This window comes from Acanthaster planci, linkage group LG19 (genome assembly GCF_054643075.1).
Source record: "Acanthaster planci isolate LZ-2023a linkage group LG19, COTS_SCS, whole genome shotgun sequence".
NCBI classification, from domain to species: domain Eukaryota; kingdom Metazoa; phylum Echinodermata; class Asteroidea; order Valvatida; family Acanthasteridae; genus Acanthaster; species Acanthaster planci.
Genome location: NC_141795.1, coordinates 4,904,231 through 4,926,431, shown reverse-complemented (window position 1 = coordinate 4,926,431; position 22,201 = coordinate 4,904,231). Strand labels below are relative to the sequence as shown.

Genomic DNA, 22,201 nt, shown 5'->3' with positions numbered 1-22,201 from the left:
ACTCGTCACAACAACATTCGTCTCAACGCAAGCATGGCACAGGCCAGTACGGCGCGCATCACGGTGCGGGCCTGCAGTTAATTTTTGTCGTTGACAGGAAAAGACAAAAAAAGAAAAAGGCTCATGTACTTCATGATCGCAGTTAAAGTCTACAGTATTGTAAATGAATTTAAAAAATTTGCAGGAAGAGGAAAAAAAGTAGCCCCCTGTGAGATTTGAACTCACGACCCCTGGTTTACAAGACCAGTGCTCTAACCACTGAGCTAAGGAGGCTCAACTGATAAGTGAAGATGTATTTAGATTTTTATATAATTAGTAATTACAATCGGCCACTTTTTACATTCCAGGTTTGATTATGAAAATGAAAACATGACAGGTGGTGAAAATCAACATGATATTTTAGATTCTAGTATTTATTGCACATTTTAAGCCACATACACGGAAAGGATATGAAGGAACAGCCTGGCTAGCGTACACTTACACTACACGAATTCGGGGTACGGTACTAGTGGCCATCTCTGGGTCAAATAAAATGGTGGCGCCCTACACAAATAACGGCAGTGCACGCGTGCTCGCTCGAGCACGCCTGCAATGTTTTACGCATGGCGATGCGCAATTAGCTTTAGCATACACCAACAAAAAAATTCAGTCCTTCATCTTCATAAGTTCGGGAGAAAAATGGGGAAAGATTTATTTCGGTAGAAGATTGGTCAAATAAACGAACCAATCCCACAAGTATCAGCCACATAAATCGACAGAGCAAACATTTGCATTCTCGACACACAAGGACATAAACAAAACGCGCCCGTACAAGAGGTACTGCACGCAACGGCAACATGTACGGAAATCCCACTGAAAAAGTCTGGAAAGTGACACTTTTGAAGAAAACGACAACATTCCACAGTTTTTGGGATTTGTCTGTTTGTTTAATGTTTCCTTTTGACCATGTCCAGGGCCATTTCCAAAAATCCTTTGCTTTGCAAAGCGCGTTTTACATTGGTGAGCAAAATACAACCGGAGAACCAACCAATACCCGATAGCAAAGCAATACAATGCCAAGCGTACGATTGTTACAATTTGTTGGTATTGTAACCTATAGTTTGGCATACGTACTTTCTGTGCTTAAGGGGATTCAAGGGGACGTCCCCGGCAAGAAGTAATGAATATGTACTTTCACAATGTAGGTTTGTTCCGATTTCACAGTACACCATGTACAAGACAAGCTTTCAGACTTGAATAGTGCGTTTATTCATAGAATCTCGGAAACTTATGTTTATTCATCCTCCCCACAATTATAAATAATCATAAGGCGAAGAAGTTAACATCTGCAGTTAGCAAACTGAAACTTGAAAATTAACATAAAGGTACGCAAGTTTCGGTTTGAATTATGTTGTACTACTACAAATAATGTGGCTGAGATGGATTACAGTGATTACCATATTAACAGTCAACATACATATTCCTGATCTGACTCATTTTATCTGATCGGTTAAAAGAATAAAAATTAATGCAGAGGCAATCTGGCCAGTGACAAAAATGGAGATCTTATGTATGTTCATACTGTGGTCATTCGCATCAAATACTTGTTACAAATCTGACTCACAGTAAAAGAAATTATTTCCAGTTTTTGCGAATATTCAACCTTGCATTATTTCAAATTCCACTTCCTCTGATATTTTTCATGTCCTGTTCCTTGCTTACCAACAAAATTGCAAAATAAAATTTGCTTACCAGTTATAGGAATGAGGCCTTGCAAAGAGAAAACTCCACTTAGTCAAAATGAAATATTTTCCCCCTGGGCAAATGTTTGTTCTTGGCGGCCAAGTACTGGAGTTCAATTTATCTCTAGTCCATCATAAACTGTCTAATCATACGTCACAAGCCAAGAGCATTCATTTGTCACTGTTCACCCTGTCGCATGTACTTGTGTAATGAACTTGACAAGAGGCTAAACCTTATCAGCATTTCCTGTAAGCAACTTCAGAGGCCCTGATGTAGAAATTTACATTTTACTTTTTCCCCTTCCCTTTTTGCTAAACACTAAACAAAAAACCCATGGCATGTGGAAGAAATTGCCTCCCCCAAAAGAAAAATTAAGCAAAACTTCTGAAAGGTTAAATTAAATCAGCATGTTTGAAACTGGCAACACAATGCACCCATCATTTATTAGTGACCAAGAGGGTATACATCCACTGAGATGGACAGACAAGTTCAGAAGAACAAATGGACTGAAAAGTAAATTAAAAACTCTATTTACATTAGTTTACCACAGGAAGTTTAAATATGCATAATCTTTTTGTTTTCAAATTTGTGGGGGTGAGGAAATCATGTTACGACTAACTTTTGGTTTGTATCAAGTTTAGACGAAAAAGAACGAGGATAATTTATTTTATGAAGAAATTGAACACTTTTTCTTGCACTACAGGCAAAATAAATTAACTTAATTTTATATTCATATTCATGATTGTTAAGTCATGTGATCATGTTGGACCAAACCTGTACAAGGTCAGAGTCAGCAGTTCCCATACTGTGCAGTGGACCATTTGTAGTGGCTAGGTTGACTTATGAATGTCAGGCATAAAGTCCTTCCAACAGTGGTTCAATGCAAAACACAAAAATCTCTCATAGCAGATGTGTACAAATTCTGATGAAAACTGGTTTTGCCCTATGTATGAATCACTCCAGGGTTCTCACATGTGAGGTACAAGGCACCATCTTAGTTCCTTTAACCCTGCTGGCCACTACCAATGAGCCACTGTCCTGGACTACTGTATACAGAACTTATTACCTCATACAATGGAACTCGGTCTACATGTGACTCTTCAGATAAATGGCCTGTGCATGAACAAAAAAACTGACCTATAAGGTCTACTAATACTGAGTGATCATAAAGCCCACTTTTCTGGACAGTTTAAAAAACTGGACCAAATACATGTAGATTTTGTTAGCTGAGCACAGGACAAATATCTTACTGAAAGGCCAAGTCCTCAAACTGGAGAAAAGAACAAAAGTCAAAATTTCAGAAAACCATTCCACACAAGTTTTAAGTATCCCTGATATAGTTTAACCTTTGACCTCAAATAAGGCATGGTGGCATTTATGCCATGCATTGATTTCAAAGGAAATTTTGAAATCTTTTAAATGTTAAAAGCTCAAATTCGGGAGCGACACTAAGGATTTGGGGAAAAATATGTATTTCATGAAGCTGGACTTGTGAAGTGTTTCTAGTGCATATGGAAACTTGTTTTTGAGAGATGAATTTCACATTCCAAGATGTTCAATAATTTGGTTTGTGAAAATTTAAGGCCAGAGGGTAAACCAGTGTTGTAGTCACGACCATTTAAGACCTTCACAAGACTAACACAAGATCTCTAGTCTACATTCAAGCCACAAGCTATTCAAATGAACTACAACATTTGAGGCATTCATTTTTCATTGTTCTCGCAGTTACTTGTGACTTGTCTTGTGACTTGTCTTGTGTCTGGTCTTGTGTCTCATCTTGCAATGGTCTTGACTACAACACTGGGGTGACCTACATTAACTTGTCCCTGAAAAAATGCAAATACTGAAAAAGCTACAAAAACACTTTTCCAGGGGTTTTTCTCCTCATGTTGAAAGATTGTAACATGATTTTTTGTCAGATTTCCAGGGATGAACATGAAGCAACAAATACTCTGCATAGGTTTGGCATAGAATAACATGACCAGGGTCATGTCATTTCAATTGATGGCAATTCTGACTGAAAAAGAATTTGTACACAGAGATAAACTAATTGACTGCCAGCATATTGAAGGACAAAAAAGTCAAAGTTGAAGAATCATCAAATTGAAACACTTGATTAAATCTTTTCCTTGTGTTGTACTGTAGAGTCCATTCAATTTGCGGCAAATACTACATGTACATGTAGTAGGTTCCTGTCTGTTGCCACAGTGTTGTCTCGACTGCAAGTCCGCCAAATTATTTCCGATACAATAAACCAAAGAAATTTGTCTGTAAATCTGAGCACCGTCTTGAAGTTGCCATGGTCACAGCATCCATAACAGATGCCACAGGGCACTCATCCGCTGAGATAAAGAGTCAGTCCAGGGCTTGAACCAATCCAAACATAACCTTGATCCGTTTGTGGGTGATGCATAGGCACATACAACACGCACAAAAAAAAGGAGTGGCTCAAATTTACCTTAGCAACACATTCCTTGACTGCATTCTGTCGTCAAGGAAGCAACTTTGGACGATGTGTTATTGCACCAGTTATTCCCCCTCTTTTTTTTCTATAATTTCCCTCAATCTGAGTGGTAGCTTTATAACGCCCAAACCTGACCCCCCCTCCCCCTGGATGCCCGTGTTTTTTTTCCACACGAGGGCAGTAGACTACCTGATGAACGCACGCTGACTGTTGAGTGTCTCAGATATCCATCTCAAACTGTGGTTCCTCAGCAGTATCTAATGATTGAAAAAAAAAAGACAGGAAAAAGTTCAATTGAAGTTGGGAAAAGGCAACAGATTTAGTTCTGAACCTTACCTTCCCAGATCCTGCAAAATCCACCGGCAGGTTTTGGAGGATTTGAGGAAGGTAGATACCAGCAACTGTTCCTTTACATGCGGCTTTACATCTGCTTCTTACAAAACAAAATGTGTATGGAATTTTTAAAGAAATTGTTCTTAAACAGCTACTTTTCACAGCTTCTGACTGGCACATAGATTATCTTGGATTCAGCTGCCATATTCAAGCCTCAGGCAGTCTTCCTAGGAGGAAAACAACAGCCCACATATCTCCTACCTCCATTTTGGCTTAATAAATAAGCAGACAAAATCGATTGCTGTTATGTCTCTTGCTAAGGGACACAAAATACCCAAACTTCCCTGGCCGAGAAAGAAATGAAAATAACAGCAATCTAGTCAGCAGCTACTAAGTCAGAGGTTGTGAGCTGAAGATTACTGACTGATTCAGTAAAAACACTGGGTAGACAGAACAAATTGCTCTAAAGTCTCTTGCTTAGGAACACAAATGATCATGGCTGGGTTGGAACCCCCATATAAATTTAATCAAAGATAAACACGAGGCCATGTCTACATCATTTTACTAGAGTATGGGCCTTAGCTTGTTGTAAACACAGGAATAATGTTCATGCTGACAACAGTGGTCAGAGCCATGAATCTCAAGACTTATTTCAGACATGGCTTTTCGGACTATAAACTGAAACCAACTGACCGTTAGTCACTGCCTCCTTGTTATTTTCACTGCAGGCCACCTTTCCATTGGTCTTGACAGCTGCATCACCTTTCACTGTCACTCCTGGGATGACGGGAAGGTTGGCCGGAGGTGTTCTGGCGAGAGGTGAATCGCGCAGGTTCATCAGAAACTGCCGCTCGTAGATGATACGCGTACCTGACAAGGACCAATTGTCCAAGAAAAATATCACTGGTGAATTCTGTGCCAACCTTATCCTTTGACTCTTTGCCTCATGCAGATACTGATCTCATGAGACAACTCATACTGCTCACACATGCAGATTTTGGGACAACGAGGAGCTCCATCAGGCAAATTCTGATTTTTGTTTTATCCGTAAGCGACTAGTAGGCATCTTTTATCCAAACTATCGCTGCGTAGGAGGCTTTTTTTCCTCCTTTCTGTGTAGCTACAACATAGAAAATTCCGGAACAGTTACACCTTAATCCACTGAGTCCAATGACTTTGTGATATTCACTCACACAGCCTACAAATTCATCCACAGGAATTCATCTTGTGGAGTTTAGACTTGTTTTTGCATGTCAAAGTCACGTCTGTGTGACAATGCAACACAGTTAACCTGCAGGGTTAAAGGTCGCTGACCTTTACCCAAGTGTATTTCTTTATAGGGCTTGTGCACATACCATCTAAGGTAAAGTGAGAAATATACCACTCACACCACCATACATGTAGACGGGCGCCTACTGAAAACAGCACAACCAATAAAGTCAATGCAAAGAGTGGCATGATAGAGTAGGCTAGTATGCAACAAGAGAAAACAACTCTACTAATGCTTACAAATACTGCTGCAATATAAGTGAGTTTGAGAAAATACAGGTTATTTATGACCATACAGCAGTGTAATATGCATAAATGCTACCTTGTGACTCATCAGCAATCATAACAGATGCCAGAATCTTTGACCTATCAACAATACATGTACATTGGACTTTTACCAGACAAGCTACAAAATAATGACGACTACACTGTATGTGCATTATGATTATCCAATCAATGACTAATACTCATAGTTGAAGAGGTTGTTGTCTAAGCAACCAAATTACTCATAATTATTGTGCAGGGCAGGATATTTACAAGCCATCTTTAGGGTATGACATACCAAAACACATTCTGATCTGTGACAAGCTATGTATGCACAGCACTTAAATACCCTCAGATGCATTGCACCTCACAACAAATTGATCAAGTTGATGAAGTGTCTTTATGTCGCCTTTCCATACATGTATGTGTGTTTTTTGGATGCATTGCCTACACGATGTGTTCATGCGATTCACTTTCACAGACACTCCCCATTAACATAGCACACATATGTGTTGCATTTGGCTGTCAAAATTGCTCTGGGGGTGATTTTGACAGATACGCAATGCTTAACACAAGTGTTGACACACTTATGGAAAGGTGTCTTTACAGCATTCGAATACAGATCCTTAGAGCAATGAGGTATGCTGAGTAGCATACAGTACAGAGGTGACGCACCTCAGAAACACTCAGGTATACAGGGACAGCTAAGGTGCACCATAACATAAGGTGCAATAAAGGGTTTGCATGGCTACCATCTTGTAGGCCAATGCTTTTGTTCAACAGGGTATGCACAAAGGACTGCCCCGCAAGATGGCTACCAGGCAAAGCATCTACATGTATACCTCAAAGTGCTCAGGTGCTGTACCTCATTATCACCTGGGTACACTGAGGCATAGCCTAAAGGGAGCCACACCCCATTGCACAGGGAGTTGCCTCACAGCATTAACCCTAACCCTTCTCAATCCTTCACCTGTTGGAGGACTGAGGAGGGTTAGGGTTAAGATGCAGTGTAAGTTGCAATATCTATGTTGTCTGAACTGAAGCCTTAACCTTAGTAAATTAAGATAATTTGCAGCAATTTTGGATAACATTTGAAAAAATGAGAGGCACCCCTTGGGTTGCACTTCAGTCCATTTAAGAAGAATAACCAAACCAAATTTATGCAGAGGATGACTGAATATCAGCAATCTTGTTACATGTAGGGTCTATCTTTGGTTTTTCTGGTTTTAGAACAGTGGCCTGATGTACACGTGTTTTTTCACAACCTCAAACCTGTCCACCAATTCCTACAAGATGAATGTATAAGCTATTTATCAGTGTGTCTCTGTAAGATCAGAAGGAATCTTACTTTATGTGCAGCAAAATCACGGGTGGTGTTTTTGGAAAGTTGCCAACTTCCACCTTCATGCAGAATGTCAACAAAGAAAAGCGGTATCAGAATACCACTAATGTAAACGCTGATGCCATAACCATAAAAAAACAGTTGGTCAAGTAGTCCTACAAATATCAACAAAACAAACATGATACATGTATACGAGATACAATGCACATTGTTTGCACCTAAATAAAAACTCGCAGCCATTCAAACTTCGTTAAATTGCCCATGGTTTACAGCGATGAATTTTCCAAAGAGGACACTCCACTTTTCAAAGGGTTTAAAAGGCTCAAAAAGGGCATTAGGGTGTCAGGAATAGACCCATTTGAATTTCAACTTAATATCCTCACTCTTGAAGAGAAGTTGTGACAGAATACACATCTAGCTTACTGTCTGCAAGTAACACTAAAAAGGGATTCCTGGATTTTTCCAATATCTAAGTCATTCATTCTATACAGTAAATTAATGTCATCTACCAGTAATTTGATTAGTACATAACTGAGAAATTTTCTGGATAAAAATTAATGAAAACAGAAAAAAAAAAATCTTTCCAAAGTTAATTTGACAACTGTTTGCCAATTTAGGAACTCAATGTGGCAAAACTTCCATGATAAATCTGAGTAGTTCAGACGACGTTAGCTGGCCTAGTGCCACATGTTTTGTACTTAAGCCTAGTGCATTTATGATTTATACCCTGTCCTGTAGTTTCTTTTGTAATGTCTAGTTCTTTGTTGATGGTGGGTCACAGAAATTCAAAGGTCCCTATTTACTAGGCCTGGTTATCCCTGAAGACAACTCTTTTTTTGCCATTCAAGTAAGACCTGCGAACCTTTGGTTACACACACTGTGTGATTTCATCATTCAAAACAGTCCATGCATACGTGACAACATTGAGGTCTAAAGTCATGAAAGTACATTCATTAAAAATAAATACCGAATCGTTCATCATTTGCCGTTTTATAAAAACAAATACCTGGCTTGGAAAACAAGACACCTTCAACATAAACACACCCTTCCCTTTTCGTACATATCTTTAGGGTATTTGTGCACCAAGCTTGAAACAGTGTCGAGTTGAAGGACAAATATTGAAAAGTTCAAGTTTGGGTTCATAATCTTTTTTTTTTTTTACCTCCTGGAGTTGTACCAAACATTGTACCGCCAGGCGTTGTGCAGTAGTCCGACGGCAGCTCTTTCGGGTCGTTGACGAGCACTTTCCTCGTCGGAATTTCCTTCGTTCCGCTCATCTGACGCGACGGTGGCGGGCCTGACATGGTTCCTGGGTTGTTCGAGTCAATCTAGCGGTCGAGATTGGGGTCAAAATGCATGGATTTGGCGTCGAACCAGGCCAGAATTCGATGTGACGATGTTACATTCGTCAGGCCTCGCGTCACGAGTCGAGTGCAGGAGAACGAGGTCAAAGGTTCATTTCATGACGTCACTGTGTTTATCATTAAATTTTATTCGTGACAATTTGCAGCTTTTCTGATGTTTGTGAATGTTTTGACCAATTTCTGGTTTTTAAATCACTAAATGATGTGATAGATTCAATGTGTAGATTTTTATATCCAGCAAATATTGGTTAGGCTTTACACACCAGTTGAAATTTACATATAACAGCACTGGCCTTTCAGTGTTACATAATACGTTGCTTGTAAACAAGACGTGACGCACGAGTAATCCCGGCGAACTTTCAACACAGCCAATTATACATTTTTCATTTAAATAAAAACTGTATTACTTGTTCTTGATGTCTTCTTTTTAAAATGATGCCTTACCCGCTCCTCCATCGCAGGGAAAAATCCAATCAAAGCTCCGTGAACTGATGCTGGATCTCCGGCTAGAATTAGCCGGCTTGGTACAAGCTATTTGCAAACTCTAAAATTGGTAAAAAATGCACAGGCTATAAACCTTCCCAAGCCTGATTCCATGGATGAAAAAAAACAAGGAGCACAAACAAATAGCACTGATCTGAATAACAAATCAAACTAATTATTTGGAACTCCTAGAATTATGTTTCTTTATTCGTCTGGAATTTTCTTTGTACCTCTCCAAAGTTACATTTACAAGGTTTTTCTATACATTAACAATTACATCACTGATACTTTCTTCCTCAAAATTCATAGCTTTGCGAAAATCTAAAAACAGTTCAACCCTAAACCTCACTACCTATATAGCCCTGTCAGAAATTAATTCTCAAAAGAAAAAAATGAAAATAAAGTTGTTACACTGAGAAACATGATTATGACAGGCATTGTCCAAAAGTTCTGAGCTTTCCTGCAAGAAAAGAAAAAAATCAACAGCTAAACTGAGGAAACTTTGGTTTATACAAAACGGGATTTGAAAAGGCCAGTAAACGACAGAGCAAATATTTGATAATAAATAGAGTGACCCCCTTTATTTTTTGATCAATACATTTTTCCAATATGCAATTTTTGAAAATCACAATGACAAAACTGATGCTTTTTCCATCAAAAGAACATTATTAGAAATTATCTTCCCTGATTTTAAATTCTGTTTGGAAATTAAACCATGGAAATCTTATAAACATTTATGACAAATGTTTTGACAATATTTCCAAATACTCAATCTTAATTTTTATGGGGAAAAAACGACTGAATATAATAAACATCTTGGCCAGGATAAGAGACCAGTACAAATCTGCATTTTAAAACAACTGCTATCTGTGTTGCTGAAAAACAAATAATCATACTTCTGGGGGGAAAATACAATATGCTATTGTTTCTGAAAATGGAAGGAAAAGGCCTCTTTACAAAGAAATTTTGAATTACTCAGCATAACAAGTTAAACCCACAACTGCAATTATTTGGTAATCGACCAGTCTATTATTTCAAATCACAATGAAGCTGTACAATAAAGAAGTTACAAAAGCATTCAAGGTCAAAGTGAGCATAATTGTAAGTCAAAACAACGTACCTTCAAAAACACATATAAATTGACTTGCAACCAACGGCACAAACTTAATCTCCAAGAAACTGCAAACCTTCCACCAGTGAGTAGTTTAATTTTGATGAGTTTCCCACATTCTACCCAAGACCCCTTAATAAACACCTGACAAAAGTCTGTCCCATCAAACGTAAATAAACTGAAAAATACTCACATCAAGAAAGAATCTTATACTGAAATTTGTTTAAGTGACTCATGTTTACAAATTTTCTCCCTTAGGTTAATCAGTTCAAGACATGAAACAAAATGAAAGTGCTCATAAAATATGCGCATAATACTATCATTAATATATACATGTACAATGAATGATAAACGTCCGTTTAAATTATCCACATTCAAGCAAATTTACAAAAATAGACAGCTCACCTAAAAGAAAGAATTCAACCCTTTTGGAGGCATTACACATCATGGAGCAATCTATCTGCCAGTGAGGCTTTACAACCCCTGCTTTGCTAATGGCAGAATCCGTAGATTCATTACAGGGAATGCTGGCCCGGGTCAATCCACTACGTTAAAGAGGTAAGCTCAGTCCAGCCAATGTGGCCAAAGTAAGGCCATGGATCACAGGAAAAAAATTTGAAAGCAATGCTGGATGTTTGTGCCATTTGTGGAATGACGTCAATGTGACAGCGCCCTCTTTTGGAGGATATGCACCGTGAAGTTTCAACAGAGCACACCAAAATTCAAATACAACACAGATCTTGACAAGGTGATCACCTGCATAAGCAATACAAAAGGCTGCATACACATGGTATGGCTATGGCTGCAAACAACTGTCACCTATAGAAGTGAGTGGCTAGCGGCTACAGCCATTTGCCATAGACTTGTACATTACCAATAGCTACAGCAAGCTCTGAGTTCTCACAATGACTTCCCATCATGCACCGCTACTCCTTACAAACACCCCTCACTGCTTAATTGCTTTAACATAGTTGAATTCCAATGAACATACAACCATGCCGTGAATATTGTACAAAGCAACTCAGGGATTATTCCACAAAGGCAGGTTCACCTGTTCCAAAGCCATATTCCCCAATTTATACTACATCCCTACCGTCTTTGATCAGTAGAAGAATCCGTAATTCAATTGTACATTCTAGTGGACTGTACCACTTGGCTAAAGGTGATCTAGTACCTCAATGATCTTGGATATAGATTTATTGCCTGTGTTGCCCGCCGCATTCTGTGGGGGAAATAAAAAGGGAAAATAAGAAAATGTAGAAAATAAGCAATGCTTCATATTAGGACCATTACTGGTTTTTCAATGCTGATTTCACATATTTGTTGTAGGTCATACTTGCGATATACTCACCGTCAATTCAATGAACGACAGGAACTTCTGTAGCATTTGAACCATGCAGTTGAAGTCACCCTCGGGTAGGAAACTACGGACGCGAGTTACATTCATCTGAAAATGCCCACCAAAACACATCACTAGCCAAAACACACGGAATGCATTTTTAAGGTCAGTGTAATGCCTATCAATGACTGATTTTCAGCTGAATGAGCACAAATTCAAAGTAACTTTGCTTGCATGATGATTGCTCTTTAGTGTCCTTTCAGTGACAATCACTGACATTTTTAAGGCAAGCCAGAGTACATCCACTGTGACTTATTCCCAAGAGATAATTCCTACGTCATACTTCCAAGAAGCAATGTCTTCCGTTTCATCAGCTCAAAGAAATCATTCCCTGGTGGATGGAAAGTAACTTACGTGGTTATCCTTAACCAGACATCCAATGAGTAACGCTGTGTAGGACGCCACTATGCTGTCTTCCATATGCTTCCCTGCAGTATGCAGAACTATCACAAGAAACCAAAACATGTCGATAAAAGAGATGCTTGAATTCCTGATTCCTGTGTATTTCACTGCTGTATGTCTCATGATGGAACTTCCCTGTCTGACTGTTACAACTTTCTTCAAGCACAAAACTCAGTTTTTACTATTTTTTCAATGAGGCTTAGGGCAAAGATCAAAAGTATTTTTCCCATTCCGACGCAGGTGCAGGGAAGAACAGGCCCATTGTTCTTAATCTCCCGCATTCCTCCATTCAAATGGGCCACGTTCAGAATACGGGATCACACCTGAAACTGCATAACAATAGTTCCAAGAAACAATCACACTTGATGCCCTCGGGATGCCAATACAATAGATCTGTGTGGCGATGACAATGGGCCCGGAAACCTCACATTTAATATCGTATAAAGAAATGCTGGCCCTAGGGTGTCTCGGAAAATGGTTACGATAGGCCTATATCTCTTGCAGATGACATATTTATGTACTTGGCAGATGAGTGTAGATTTTTACCTTGTTAATGATCAACAAGTCAGGAAGCCTTGGAAAGTAGAGTTACATGAGCATTTATAATAAACCTTGTTCTTGAAGTAGCCTTTACTAATTTGGGTACCACCAAAAACTGATGGAATTTTTCAGTGTTGACTCAAGTTGCTGACTCGAACTTGAGTTCATTCCTATTTTTTCGATTCGGACAAAGCCCAAGGCTCCTTCCTGACATAACGTCCTCACATCGAGTATTCTGATGAGGTATCACTTGTCCCCACAGATAGCTTAAGCCTACCTTTACTGACGGAACGTTTGATCTCTTCCTCAGTGAGGTCATTAGGTCCTCCGGTCCCTGAGGTTTCAATCTCTAACCACTCCAAGCCGGCTTGTGCCTCACTGTAATCCTCGTTCTCATCCTCGTGTTGTTCTTCGCCGGGCTCTGGCTCCCGCTCAGCACGAGATGCTGCACGATACCGCTGCATGAACAGCTGTGTCAAGGGTAATCAATAAAAATGGATGCCATGCCCTGTTAAAATCTAGCCTATCCAGTCTTTCCATGAACATGTATGCAAGACATTGGTTCGCAGTGGTCTCTAAGAATGGGATGCACAGGGTTTGCACCTGGGTCAGGTGGAGCTACTGGCTCAGGACCAGGGTGGTTAGCGGAGGCTTATCGGTGGCCTATGCCCCAGGAAGAGGGGCCACAGGCAGAGGTGAGGAGAGGTTTGGCACAAACACAAAAGGGGTTGGCTGATTAAAGGTATCTAAACATTTACCTGAGTGAGTGCTTCAAGTGAGCATACTTCCCCACTGGTTGTGAACTTGCCGCTGTCATCCATCTGAGCATCATAGGAGTAACTGGTCATGGTGTTCGTCAGGATCTTAGCATTGCCCGGGCAATGTTCCACCAGGTTGATCAGAACCCCAAGACTCTGTGCAATGAGATAATACGGTCAGCAAGAGGTGAGATCCCAAGAACCATAAACATGCAACATGCAGGTGGCCTACATGACTGAATCTCTTCAAAGATACTTAAAAGAGGGCACTGACCTTGACGTTCAATATTCAACTTGAATTATGAGCCCAACAGGTGTCCAACGTGCATTATTCAACGACACACAAAAGAGGGCGCTGTTGGTATGGCGCATACTGGTTGCCAAGCAACGCGTTGAACTTACCAGCACCAGGAGATCGAAGCGTTGGTCATGGGCGATATGCTGAGCCACCTTCAGCACACAGACCAAGGTATTGCTGATCAGACCTGACTGCTCACCAACCTTCATACTTCCCCATTCTGTATATAAAAAAAAAATAGCGCAGTTACATTCCTATCAACAACTGTTGAAGGCTCAAACTTCAACGTCTCAGTGAATGAAATTCTTGTTCTTACCATTATCGTGGGTGATGTTCAGAAGAACTCGCAACAACGCCAGCAGGCACTGCCTCATTCTACCGCCTGGCGTCTTCTCTTTACCTACGCGTAACGTTCTTTCTTGGTCTCGGCAACACTCGACGCGCTGAGCACATAACGGGAGCATACTGAGGAATATAGGAATTTCAACGGGAAACATGTTATCTTAGGAAAATTTCAATTTGAAGGGTCTAAGAATGGAATGATTATGGTACAATCTAAGCAGCAAAATGCAACAAACTGCATCTCGTAGCTCAAGGATGTTACCTTGCAAAGGCCTTGACCAAACTACAGTCATTCAGCTCCAAGAGATATTGCTGGTTCTCTGTGTTCAGAAATGTGACGTTCTCCAGGACGCGCAGACACCAGCTGAGTCGATTAATTAGCTCCAAGTTGGCCGGGTCAGAGCCTGGGGTCAAGGCTGCGAGCTTCTCCCCTAAGCTGATCACTGGAAAGGCAACACATTCCCTATCACTCAAAACAAAGGTTATCTTCAAGTTCACCCAGTCACTGCTAAACACAGACCTGAAGTCTTGAAGTCCTAAGACTGTCGATAATCAATGGTGGGCCACGATCCCCTAAGCATGCATGCTACGTTACATTTTACTGGAGAGATTTCAAAAGTTCATGAAAATGCACCCTTAGTGAATATCTATTTCAATACAACTTGTGTACCTGTGTCTGCAATGTGTTCCAGGCCTCCAAACTGACGTAGCTCTTCTTTAAACCATTCACCGGCTCGGCGGGATGTCAACGACAGTAGAGACTCCATGGCCAAATATTCACTCTGCAGCAAGCAAAAAATCAGGCAAATTCACCAAGGAGACAAACAGTTTTAAGACCACTTATGTTTTGCCAAGTTCTGGAATGTAGATAGGCTCTGGCATTTTGCCCAAAATTTCAGGTAAGCCACAAATGTTTCTCCGCATTTGAGGCGCCTGAAATCAGGCTATCACAGGAAGACACTGAACCCTACGATCTGGCACATTCACACAGATGTCTCATGCAGTGAGATCTTACTGACAAGCCATCCAGATCCAAGTCTTTGGCCATGGTGCAGGTGCTAGGAACCTCTTGCAGTATGCTTCTCAACTTCTCCTTGGTGCGATCATAGTCTTGCTTCTTGATCTCTGACCAATCGTCTTGGGACATCTCGGATTCCACGCTCAGCAGCCGGACAAGCAGACCCAGGCTGTCCCGGTCCAAGTCCATGTTGAGACGGTCGCGACTCAACATGTACATCAGGCCGGCAGTGCATAAAGCGAGGCTCTGAGAATAAAGATAGTCAAAACCTTGGTTTTAGGATGTGAGACAGGGATACAGGTATAGTCAAATCAAGAGTAAAGGAACAAGTCAGGAAAGGTTGGACATGTTGAAGCAACAGGGGTGAACAATGACAATAGACAATGTCAACAAATTAAATTCCAACAGCTAAAGACTTGACTCAAGACCGAATGCCTTGTGATAAACTGACCAGTTACATCAACTTATGATGGTGACTTCGGAAACATGTAATGACCACCCTCCCACGAGATGGGCCGAAAATATCGCTACGGCCAGGAGGGAGTCAAGTGGTGATTTCAAGCTCTTAGTTTGTATTGTCCAATCACTATCCTAGATTTTCCGGCTGCTATCAATCATGGTATGACTTACTGGAAAGTGGTCTGCATCCCTGAGGGCAGCAAACAGCTTACTAATGGTCCCATGAGCACGCAGGTGAAGACGGAATGCAGGCACCGCACACTTCTCAACTAAGCTGAGAGTACTGGAGACGTGAAAACAAATTCACATCAGTGAGGATTAAAAAAGGGAGGGGGGGGCATTTCAGATCAGGCTTCAGACCAATTACTTCTTAGAACCGTCAGAGTTATTTACTCACCATCTTTATAACAATTGGCCCTTGCTAACAGCTGGCCACTCAAAATCAGGTTTTGATTATTGACTTATTCTGTTGACATGGGAGGCTAGTGAATGGGGAAAAAATACCTGAGGCAGCGCGTGGATGTGGAAACCATCGGGTCCAAGCCGTCTCGGAGATATTCAATGTCGTCCGCATACTGTTGGCTCTCTCCTGACTCCTGACACTGAGTGGCTTGCTTGACATGCTGTACAACGGTATAGAGCTACAGGATAGAGGAAAGTTCAGTGAATGGTTAGATTCCCACAGAAATCCGAAAACCAAATTCCATGATTTTACCAGGGTTTTCCAGTACTATGACATTTAATGCCATTTTACAAAGAAAAGTTGTTTTGTATGATGACCTGGAAGACTGCCATAGTCACTGATTAAGACTGCCAAGAATAACCTTTACAGTTATCATTATTCTTGTATTAAATCAAAACCAGCTCATCAAAAAATAACCATTACATCATCTCGATTTGCACGACTTTTTTCCCTCTTTCAGTAGGATTCCATGGCAAACTATTTTTCGGAATTGTCTGTGGCATTCCAAGATATTTTTTCCAGGATATTCAATTACCGTGGGAACCTTGGTATTGACTGTACATGTTCTCTGTTAGCCATATCTGCTGTTCACTTAAGCTCTCCGCTGATCTTAGCTGCCATATGACCAATTTCTTTTCAGCTAGGCTTGCGTGTCAAAGAATTCATTGAAATCCTCCTTGAACTGAAGGCTGCTTTCTGAGGGAAACTTTTGGAGCGCAAGACTTTCTTCGTCTGCTTACCCCTTTCTCCTGTTTGTCACACTTCAACGAGGTCACAATGGAATGGTTCACCTTGGTCGGATAGGTAACCTGCCTGGTGAGCCCCTTGACACCACCTTTGACCTCTGGTCTAGCACCACGACTGCTGTAGCCACTAGTCGATGCCCGACTGGAAGGATCTGACTGATATTTTCTCAGGGATGGCTGTGATTTAAGCTTTTTCATTACACTCTTTTCCTGTTGGGCAAAGACGTTGAATGTGCAACAAAAGCAACATTAACAAATCCATAGTTTTAGCTGGAAAAAAGCTATGTTGCCAAGAAAAATGCTGGTCCTTGTAACAAAGTTTAAAAGTATGGATCACCTTATAGACCATATGTGCATGTGGTCACACCGTGTATGACGCATCATGAAAACAGCACATCGTGTATGTCATGCGCACCGTCAATGCTTAAGGCGCTACAGTACTTCTCTAAGTCGTACATTTCATTTCATCAATGTCTATGCGCTGGACGTTAATCTTGACTTACTTCTTTTTTGCTGAAATGCTTTGCTCTTGGGACATCAAGTCAGAGTAATGCAAAGCAAAAGTGGCAGAGCTTAACACTTTGGAATCTAACAACATTCTACTACGGGTACTAGACCAATCCCATCATGAAATGACAATGTACATTACCTCTGGTTCCTCAGGGCTGCTGGGTGTGTTCCAGGACCGAGCATTGTAGCGAGCTTTAGCAGGTGACTAAGGAAAAAACACAAAGAAATCGTAAACCTGAACCTTTATCTCAAGTTACCCAGGAAGTGCAGACTTTTACTAATTGAATCCTATCTCAGTCACTTTTTTGGCTCAACCAAATCAATGCATCTGGTAAATTACAATTAGTCCTTTCATTTAAACACCTTGGAGAGAAGTCATTTTGATTCAGTCTGTCATGTAGTATAATCACATTTCAATGGCTGATATACTTGATATGTACAATTTACACTGAGAACACAAAGACTGTAAAATGAAAAGTTGAATCTGATGACGAAATTTGATTTTACCTTTTTGGGGCTATTGAAAATTTTCTTAGCCATGTTGTCCTTGAAGTCAGTGATTGCATTGGACGTATCTGGGTTGTCTTCGGCATCTGACTCCCCGCTATCTGTGAAGTCAAATTCGTCTTTGGCCGAGACTGTGACAGATGGTAAACTTGCCTGTTGAGGCTTGGGGGGTATGGTTTTCTGCGAGGGTGCTTGCAAGGGATTGGAAGGTTTGCTTGAAGTCTGATTGGTCGTAGAACTCAACTGGGGGTCTGAGATTGATATGACTGATTGGGTGCCATCTCCATCAGAAAGGAGCATAACGGCATCATCTTCACTGGAGCTGGCCCGGGTAATGACGGAATTCAGGACTTGTGAGGGAGATAGTCTGCCTGAGTTTGGTGTGCTGTTTAGACTATAGAGGGCACTACTTGACTCTGAGGAATTGCTGACCTGAGAGAGAGACTCCACAGAGTTCGTGGATGCGGACTTCGGGTGTGGCTTGTCAGCATTTGAGCGGCTGTTTGAGGGTGCAGCCACTATCGTTCTCACTGCATCATTGGAATTGGACAGGGCTGAGGTCGCTTTGTGTGGAGCTGAGCGATCAGACTCGTTGTGGGAGAGCTTCTTAGCATACCGCATGATGGATGCTTGCTTTTTCGTTCGGTCCCCCAGTGCTATCGGCTTGGTATTTCCAGAGGATCGGGTTTGTATCTTGCTGTCGGCTAGTGCCTGGGCACTGCTTGCCCTCGTTTGTCTCATTGCCGGCTGACTCTCAAGTCCAGAGAATTTGTTGGGGGATGTGGTGACTGTCCGTGCATCACTCCTCTTAATAGGGGAGCGTGATGCATCATCGTCACTACTAAAACTAAATGGGTCGTCGCTTCCACTATCCATTCGCCGTCTCTTAGGACTGCCGAGGGTATCCATCTCAGAGTTCCGTGTAGACCGTACTGTGTTCCCAGGGGCTGTCTGTTTCACCACTGCATTGTGGGATTTCATTGGGGAGGTTTTGGTGGGCGATGCTTTCGTGGGAGAAGAGCGTGTCACCGGTCGTCGACGGGCGTTAGAGTCAGTGAAAAGATCGTCAAATTGTTTATTGGCAGATGTGCCTGCACGTAATGTACGGCTGTAAGTCTTGGCACCATATCTTGGCATAATGATAACACTGACCTACATGCAAAATGGTCATATCTAAAAATTAGTGTCAATGATAATATGCAACAAAATTGTATTTTGAAAGTTTTAATTTCTCTATTCATGTGTATTAAAAAAGAGAAAAATTAAACTCATTTTAAAGCACACCTAACTCCTGACCAATTCAACATCAAAACAAAGATGTAAGAATATAAATACAAATTTCTCTTTCATACTTCAACCAGTTTTGAAGAAATTCCCTTCCTGTGAATATTTAACGCTTCATGAATGACAGTAAGTTGGTACTTGTTTAAACCACTTAAAGTGTTGCTGCTGATTTTCTGCAGTGTGGATCGGCAAAATGCTCAACAATTTCACCATGTTAAAGAGGATATAACGTGAATAAACCTCCCCATCTGACATCGAACTTCACCAAGAAGGCATGTATGAAATTTGGTTGCACAAATACCTGTGATGGAAGAGTAAGTTGGCAAAATCAAAACAGCCAAAATGTGTTTATGGGAGTTTGTGCATGGCCATACGGTTCTGGAATGAGGCCTAAGCCCTATTGTAAAATAATGTGTCAATGACAAGCATCAAATATGACCAAAAATAATGTAAAAATATGGATTTTTAAGCATTTTCCTTACATGGTTTCCATAATCAGATTATCTGACCATGATCATGATGATGACTACCCATCATCGACAATAGGCCTATGCCCATTTCGTTTTCATGATATGCTCATGCATGCATGCCATGTTTAGTTTGAATTGATCAAACATGATGTTTATCATCAATGAAGGGAAAATTACATTGAATTCTATGCCTTTATTTCCATGAGTCATCGACTTGCAATAATCAATCGGCGAACCGATATTGAAAAAATGTCGACGGTCAGTTGCACTCAGTAGCACTGTGACAACTGACAAAAAAAGAAGCCTGGCAACTCACACACACTTGCCTTGCGAAATTCAAATAATTACGCTGTTCACAGGCACACGTTTTCTTAAATTTTACGTGTTGTCTCGCTTTGGTAAATTCCCAACAATTAGTGCTTACCGCAATCGCCGGTTTCGTCACTTAACAAGAAATAGTCGGGAAAGTTTAACTTCCTTTGTACAGAATGCATTTGCAGCAATCACCATGAAATACACGCCATTTTGAATGAATTGATACGACAACGCATGCGTCATAAGAAAGTGAGTGGAATTTGTGGCCAAAAGAGGTCGCTCTAACTTTGGACCGTTGGTGATTGTTTGGGGTGGAGTGATAGGACACGCCCTCGCTTAGGCAGCCGACAGTTAATTTGTGGCGAAGGTCTGGAAAGATGTATGAAAAATCTAAAAATATGACTGTCAAAAGAGTTGTAAGTATTCTAGCTTGAAAGACGAATGAGGATTTTTAAGAGTAAGATCTGGGTTACAATCACTTGCATGGCACCACCGTTGGGTCACAAAGAAATTTCGAAGCATAAAATAATTAAAATGTTTCAATTTCTCCCTTCAATTTTGCTACTGCAGTGTAGATTGGAAGTCACTGTAACACGAAATAAAATTGTGGTTCGTGTATTCGTGTCCTAAAAACCCTATTACGCATTTCTAGCTAATTCGTGAAAAAAGCTACTTTAAACCGGTGTCAATTCCTCGAGGTTTCCATTCAAGGATTTCTCAGTTTTACTTTTTCACGGAAAGTTTGAAACGCAAAGTGAGAGAAGCTGACATAATTGCCTAACGACCTTGGGTTAGGATTATCAAATTGAATCGAACTGCTCCACCAACAGAGGGAACTGAATCTATAAGAGCATGGCAGTACGTATCTCAAGTAACTAATTCTGCCCAAGTACGCGCAGCTGTACCCAAATGAGGCGGTTTGGAAACAGATATTAGTCACGGAAGAATAGTGGACTTACATTTCTGCCACTAGCTAGATCACTCAAGGATGATTCCCTGTATGCAGACTTGCGGTTATCCCTTTCGAGGGTCGGATTATGGGAACAGATTTCTCAGTCATTTTTAGTTTCGCTTCCTGGAGCCATGTTGAGGGGTTTCGGATTATTCCTCGGTTGTTCTCAGTTTTGTTTGTAAAGTACTTGAGTTGGTACTCAACTTTAAGTCAGGTTCCCCTCGGCTCTTCTTCCATTTTCTACGCTTATTGAGCCGCACCCGCCTGCCCAAATTAGACGGTCACCTTGTAGTACTCAAAAAGCCCCCAAAGTATCATTTTTAATAACATGGAAAGCAAACCAAGGAGAACAATTTTATAAATGGTTTATCCTTGATGCAGTAGACCTTCAGGACACTTTAACTGTTCATAAAGCTACTTTTCTCAGACGTTTTGAGCTTAAAAAATTTTCTTGTCGCCTATTAATATTCTCTGCAGGGGCGGATCCAGGATTTTCCAAAGGGGGAGGGGGAGTGAACTAAAGTAATAATGGTAAAATGTCCTTAAGGCGAGGGGTCCGGAGCCATTTTGGATTCTAGGCCCTAGCCTCCTTGTTGCAAGTTCAGGCAGAACGACCCCTCTCAATTCTTCTCCCTCTTTTTCTTCTTTTTTATTTATTTATTTGGTGAAAAAAGGGGGAGTGCGCCACCCACGCCCCCTGCTTCCGCCTCTGCTCTGCGTCCAACACATCAAAATGACAACACCTATGAATCAATATATTTATTGCATATAATGTCCCTGTTCCTCAAAATGTAAAGGGAAAAATGAGGGTGTTGGGTCAAATGTTTATTTGTTTCAATCACTGGTGATCAGTTCTACAAGTATCTATTTCAGGTGCTAACATGACTATTTTTGACAGACATATGCACTCTACTTGCATCATGGAGGATTCTTATCCCTCCATGTTCGCTCGCATCCTGCCTATTTGCCGTGCCTGCCTCTGGCAAGTGAGGTTTCGCAACGGGCGCCCGATTCCTTTAATAATAAACAGCATGCGATGCGGTGGAAGGTCGCGGTTTCATACGGCAGGGTTTGCTTCACACTCAATAAGGTGCAAAACAAAATGTGTCCTAATAAGAAACGGAAGGTTATTATTCCATTAACTCTTTCACTTTGATATTAAGATCCAAAACAGACAGCGGCATTGCGCTTTACACAGGTAGTTGTATGGTTTTGACACCACGACCTCGGTTTAAATTTGGCGATGTCATCGACAAGCGGACCTTCAAAACTCACGATAGTCCTATCACTTCTCCACAAGAGAAACAAATTTGCCACGGGCTATAACCCGGATTTATCCACCAATCTTCTCCCCTGACAAATCATCATTGCCTTTTGTATCCAGTT

General features: G+C 40.9%; 2 protein-coding genes and 1 non-coding gene across 3 annotated transcripts; all 3 read right to left on the bottom strand.

Annotated features, from left to right (window-relative positions):
* Positions 1-200: 200 nt before the first annotated feature.
* Positions 201-273, bottom strand: Trnat-ugu (transfer RNA threonine (anticodon UGU)). The gene has a single exon. It is a non-coding gene; the product is annotated as a tRNA-Thr (tRNA).
* Positions 274-1,224: 951 nt separating this feature from the next.
* LOC110989728 (eukaryotic translation initiation factor 4E-binding protein 2-like) lies at positions 1,225-8,850 on the bottom strand. The gene is made up of 3 exons (XM_022254347.2): positions 8,557-8,850; positions 5,213-5,389; positions 1,225-4,443 (listed from the first exon to the last, which is right to left on the bottom strand). Exons 1-3 carry the CDS (start codon positions 8,696-8,698, stop codon positions 4,406-4,408), a joined length of 357 nt encoding a protein of 118 aa, XP_022110039.1. The 5' UTR covers positions 8,699-8,850; the 3' UTR covers positions 1,225-4,405.
* Positions 8,851-9,416: 566 nt separating this feature from the next.
* Positions 9,417-20,103, bottom strand: wapl (WAPL cohesin release factor). The gene is made up of 16 exons (XM_022256198.2): positions 19,973-20,103; positions 17,795-18,946; positions 17,427-17,492; positions 16,772-16,987; positions 16,073-16,209; positions 15,740-15,851; positions 15,107-15,355; positions 14,762-14,873; positions 14,354-14,534; positions 14,066-14,214; positions 13,854-13,969; positions 13,452-13,607; positions 12,971-13,163; positions 12,106-12,194; positions 11,704-11,799; positions 9,417-11,574 (listed from the first exon to the last, which is right to left on the bottom strand). The coding sequence occupies exons 2-16, from the start codon at positions 18,929-18,931 to the stop codon at positions 11,509-11,511; spliced, it is 3,075 nt and encodes a 1,024-aa protein (XP_022111890.2). The 5' UTR covers positions 18,932-18,946; positions 19,973-20,103; the 3' UTR covers positions 9,417-11,508.
* Between the last annotated feature and the right edge of the window lie 2,098 nt (positions 20,104-22,201).

Bases quoted from the DNA above. Each gene is read 5' to 3' on its own strand.
- LOC110989728 (XM_022254347.2), bottom strand. From the start codon at position 8,698: ATGTCAGGCCCGCCACCGTCGCGTCAGATGAGCGGAACGAAGGAAATT. The intron at 5,390-8,556 runs GTAAAAAAAAAA...GGTCCTTGTCAG, and splicing joins GTTTGGTACAACTCCAGGAG to GTACGCGTATCATCTACGAG. The intron at 4,444-5,212 runs GTCAGTTGGTTT...TTCAATCATTAG, and splicing joins CAAGGAGGCAGTGACTAACG to ATACTGCTGAGGAACCACAG.
- wapl (XM_022256198.2), bottom strand. From the start codon at position 18,931: ATGCCAAGATATGGTGCCAAGACTTACAGCCGTACATTACGTGCAGGC. The intron at 14,215-14,353 runs GTAACATCCTTG...TATATTCCTCAG, and splicing joins TTGGTCAAGGCCTTTGCAAG to TATGCTCCCGTTATGTGCTC. The intron at 11,575-11,703 runs GTGAGTATATCG...TTTCCCCCACAG, and splicing joins TGTCGTTCATTGAATTGACG to AATGCGGCGGGCAACACAGG.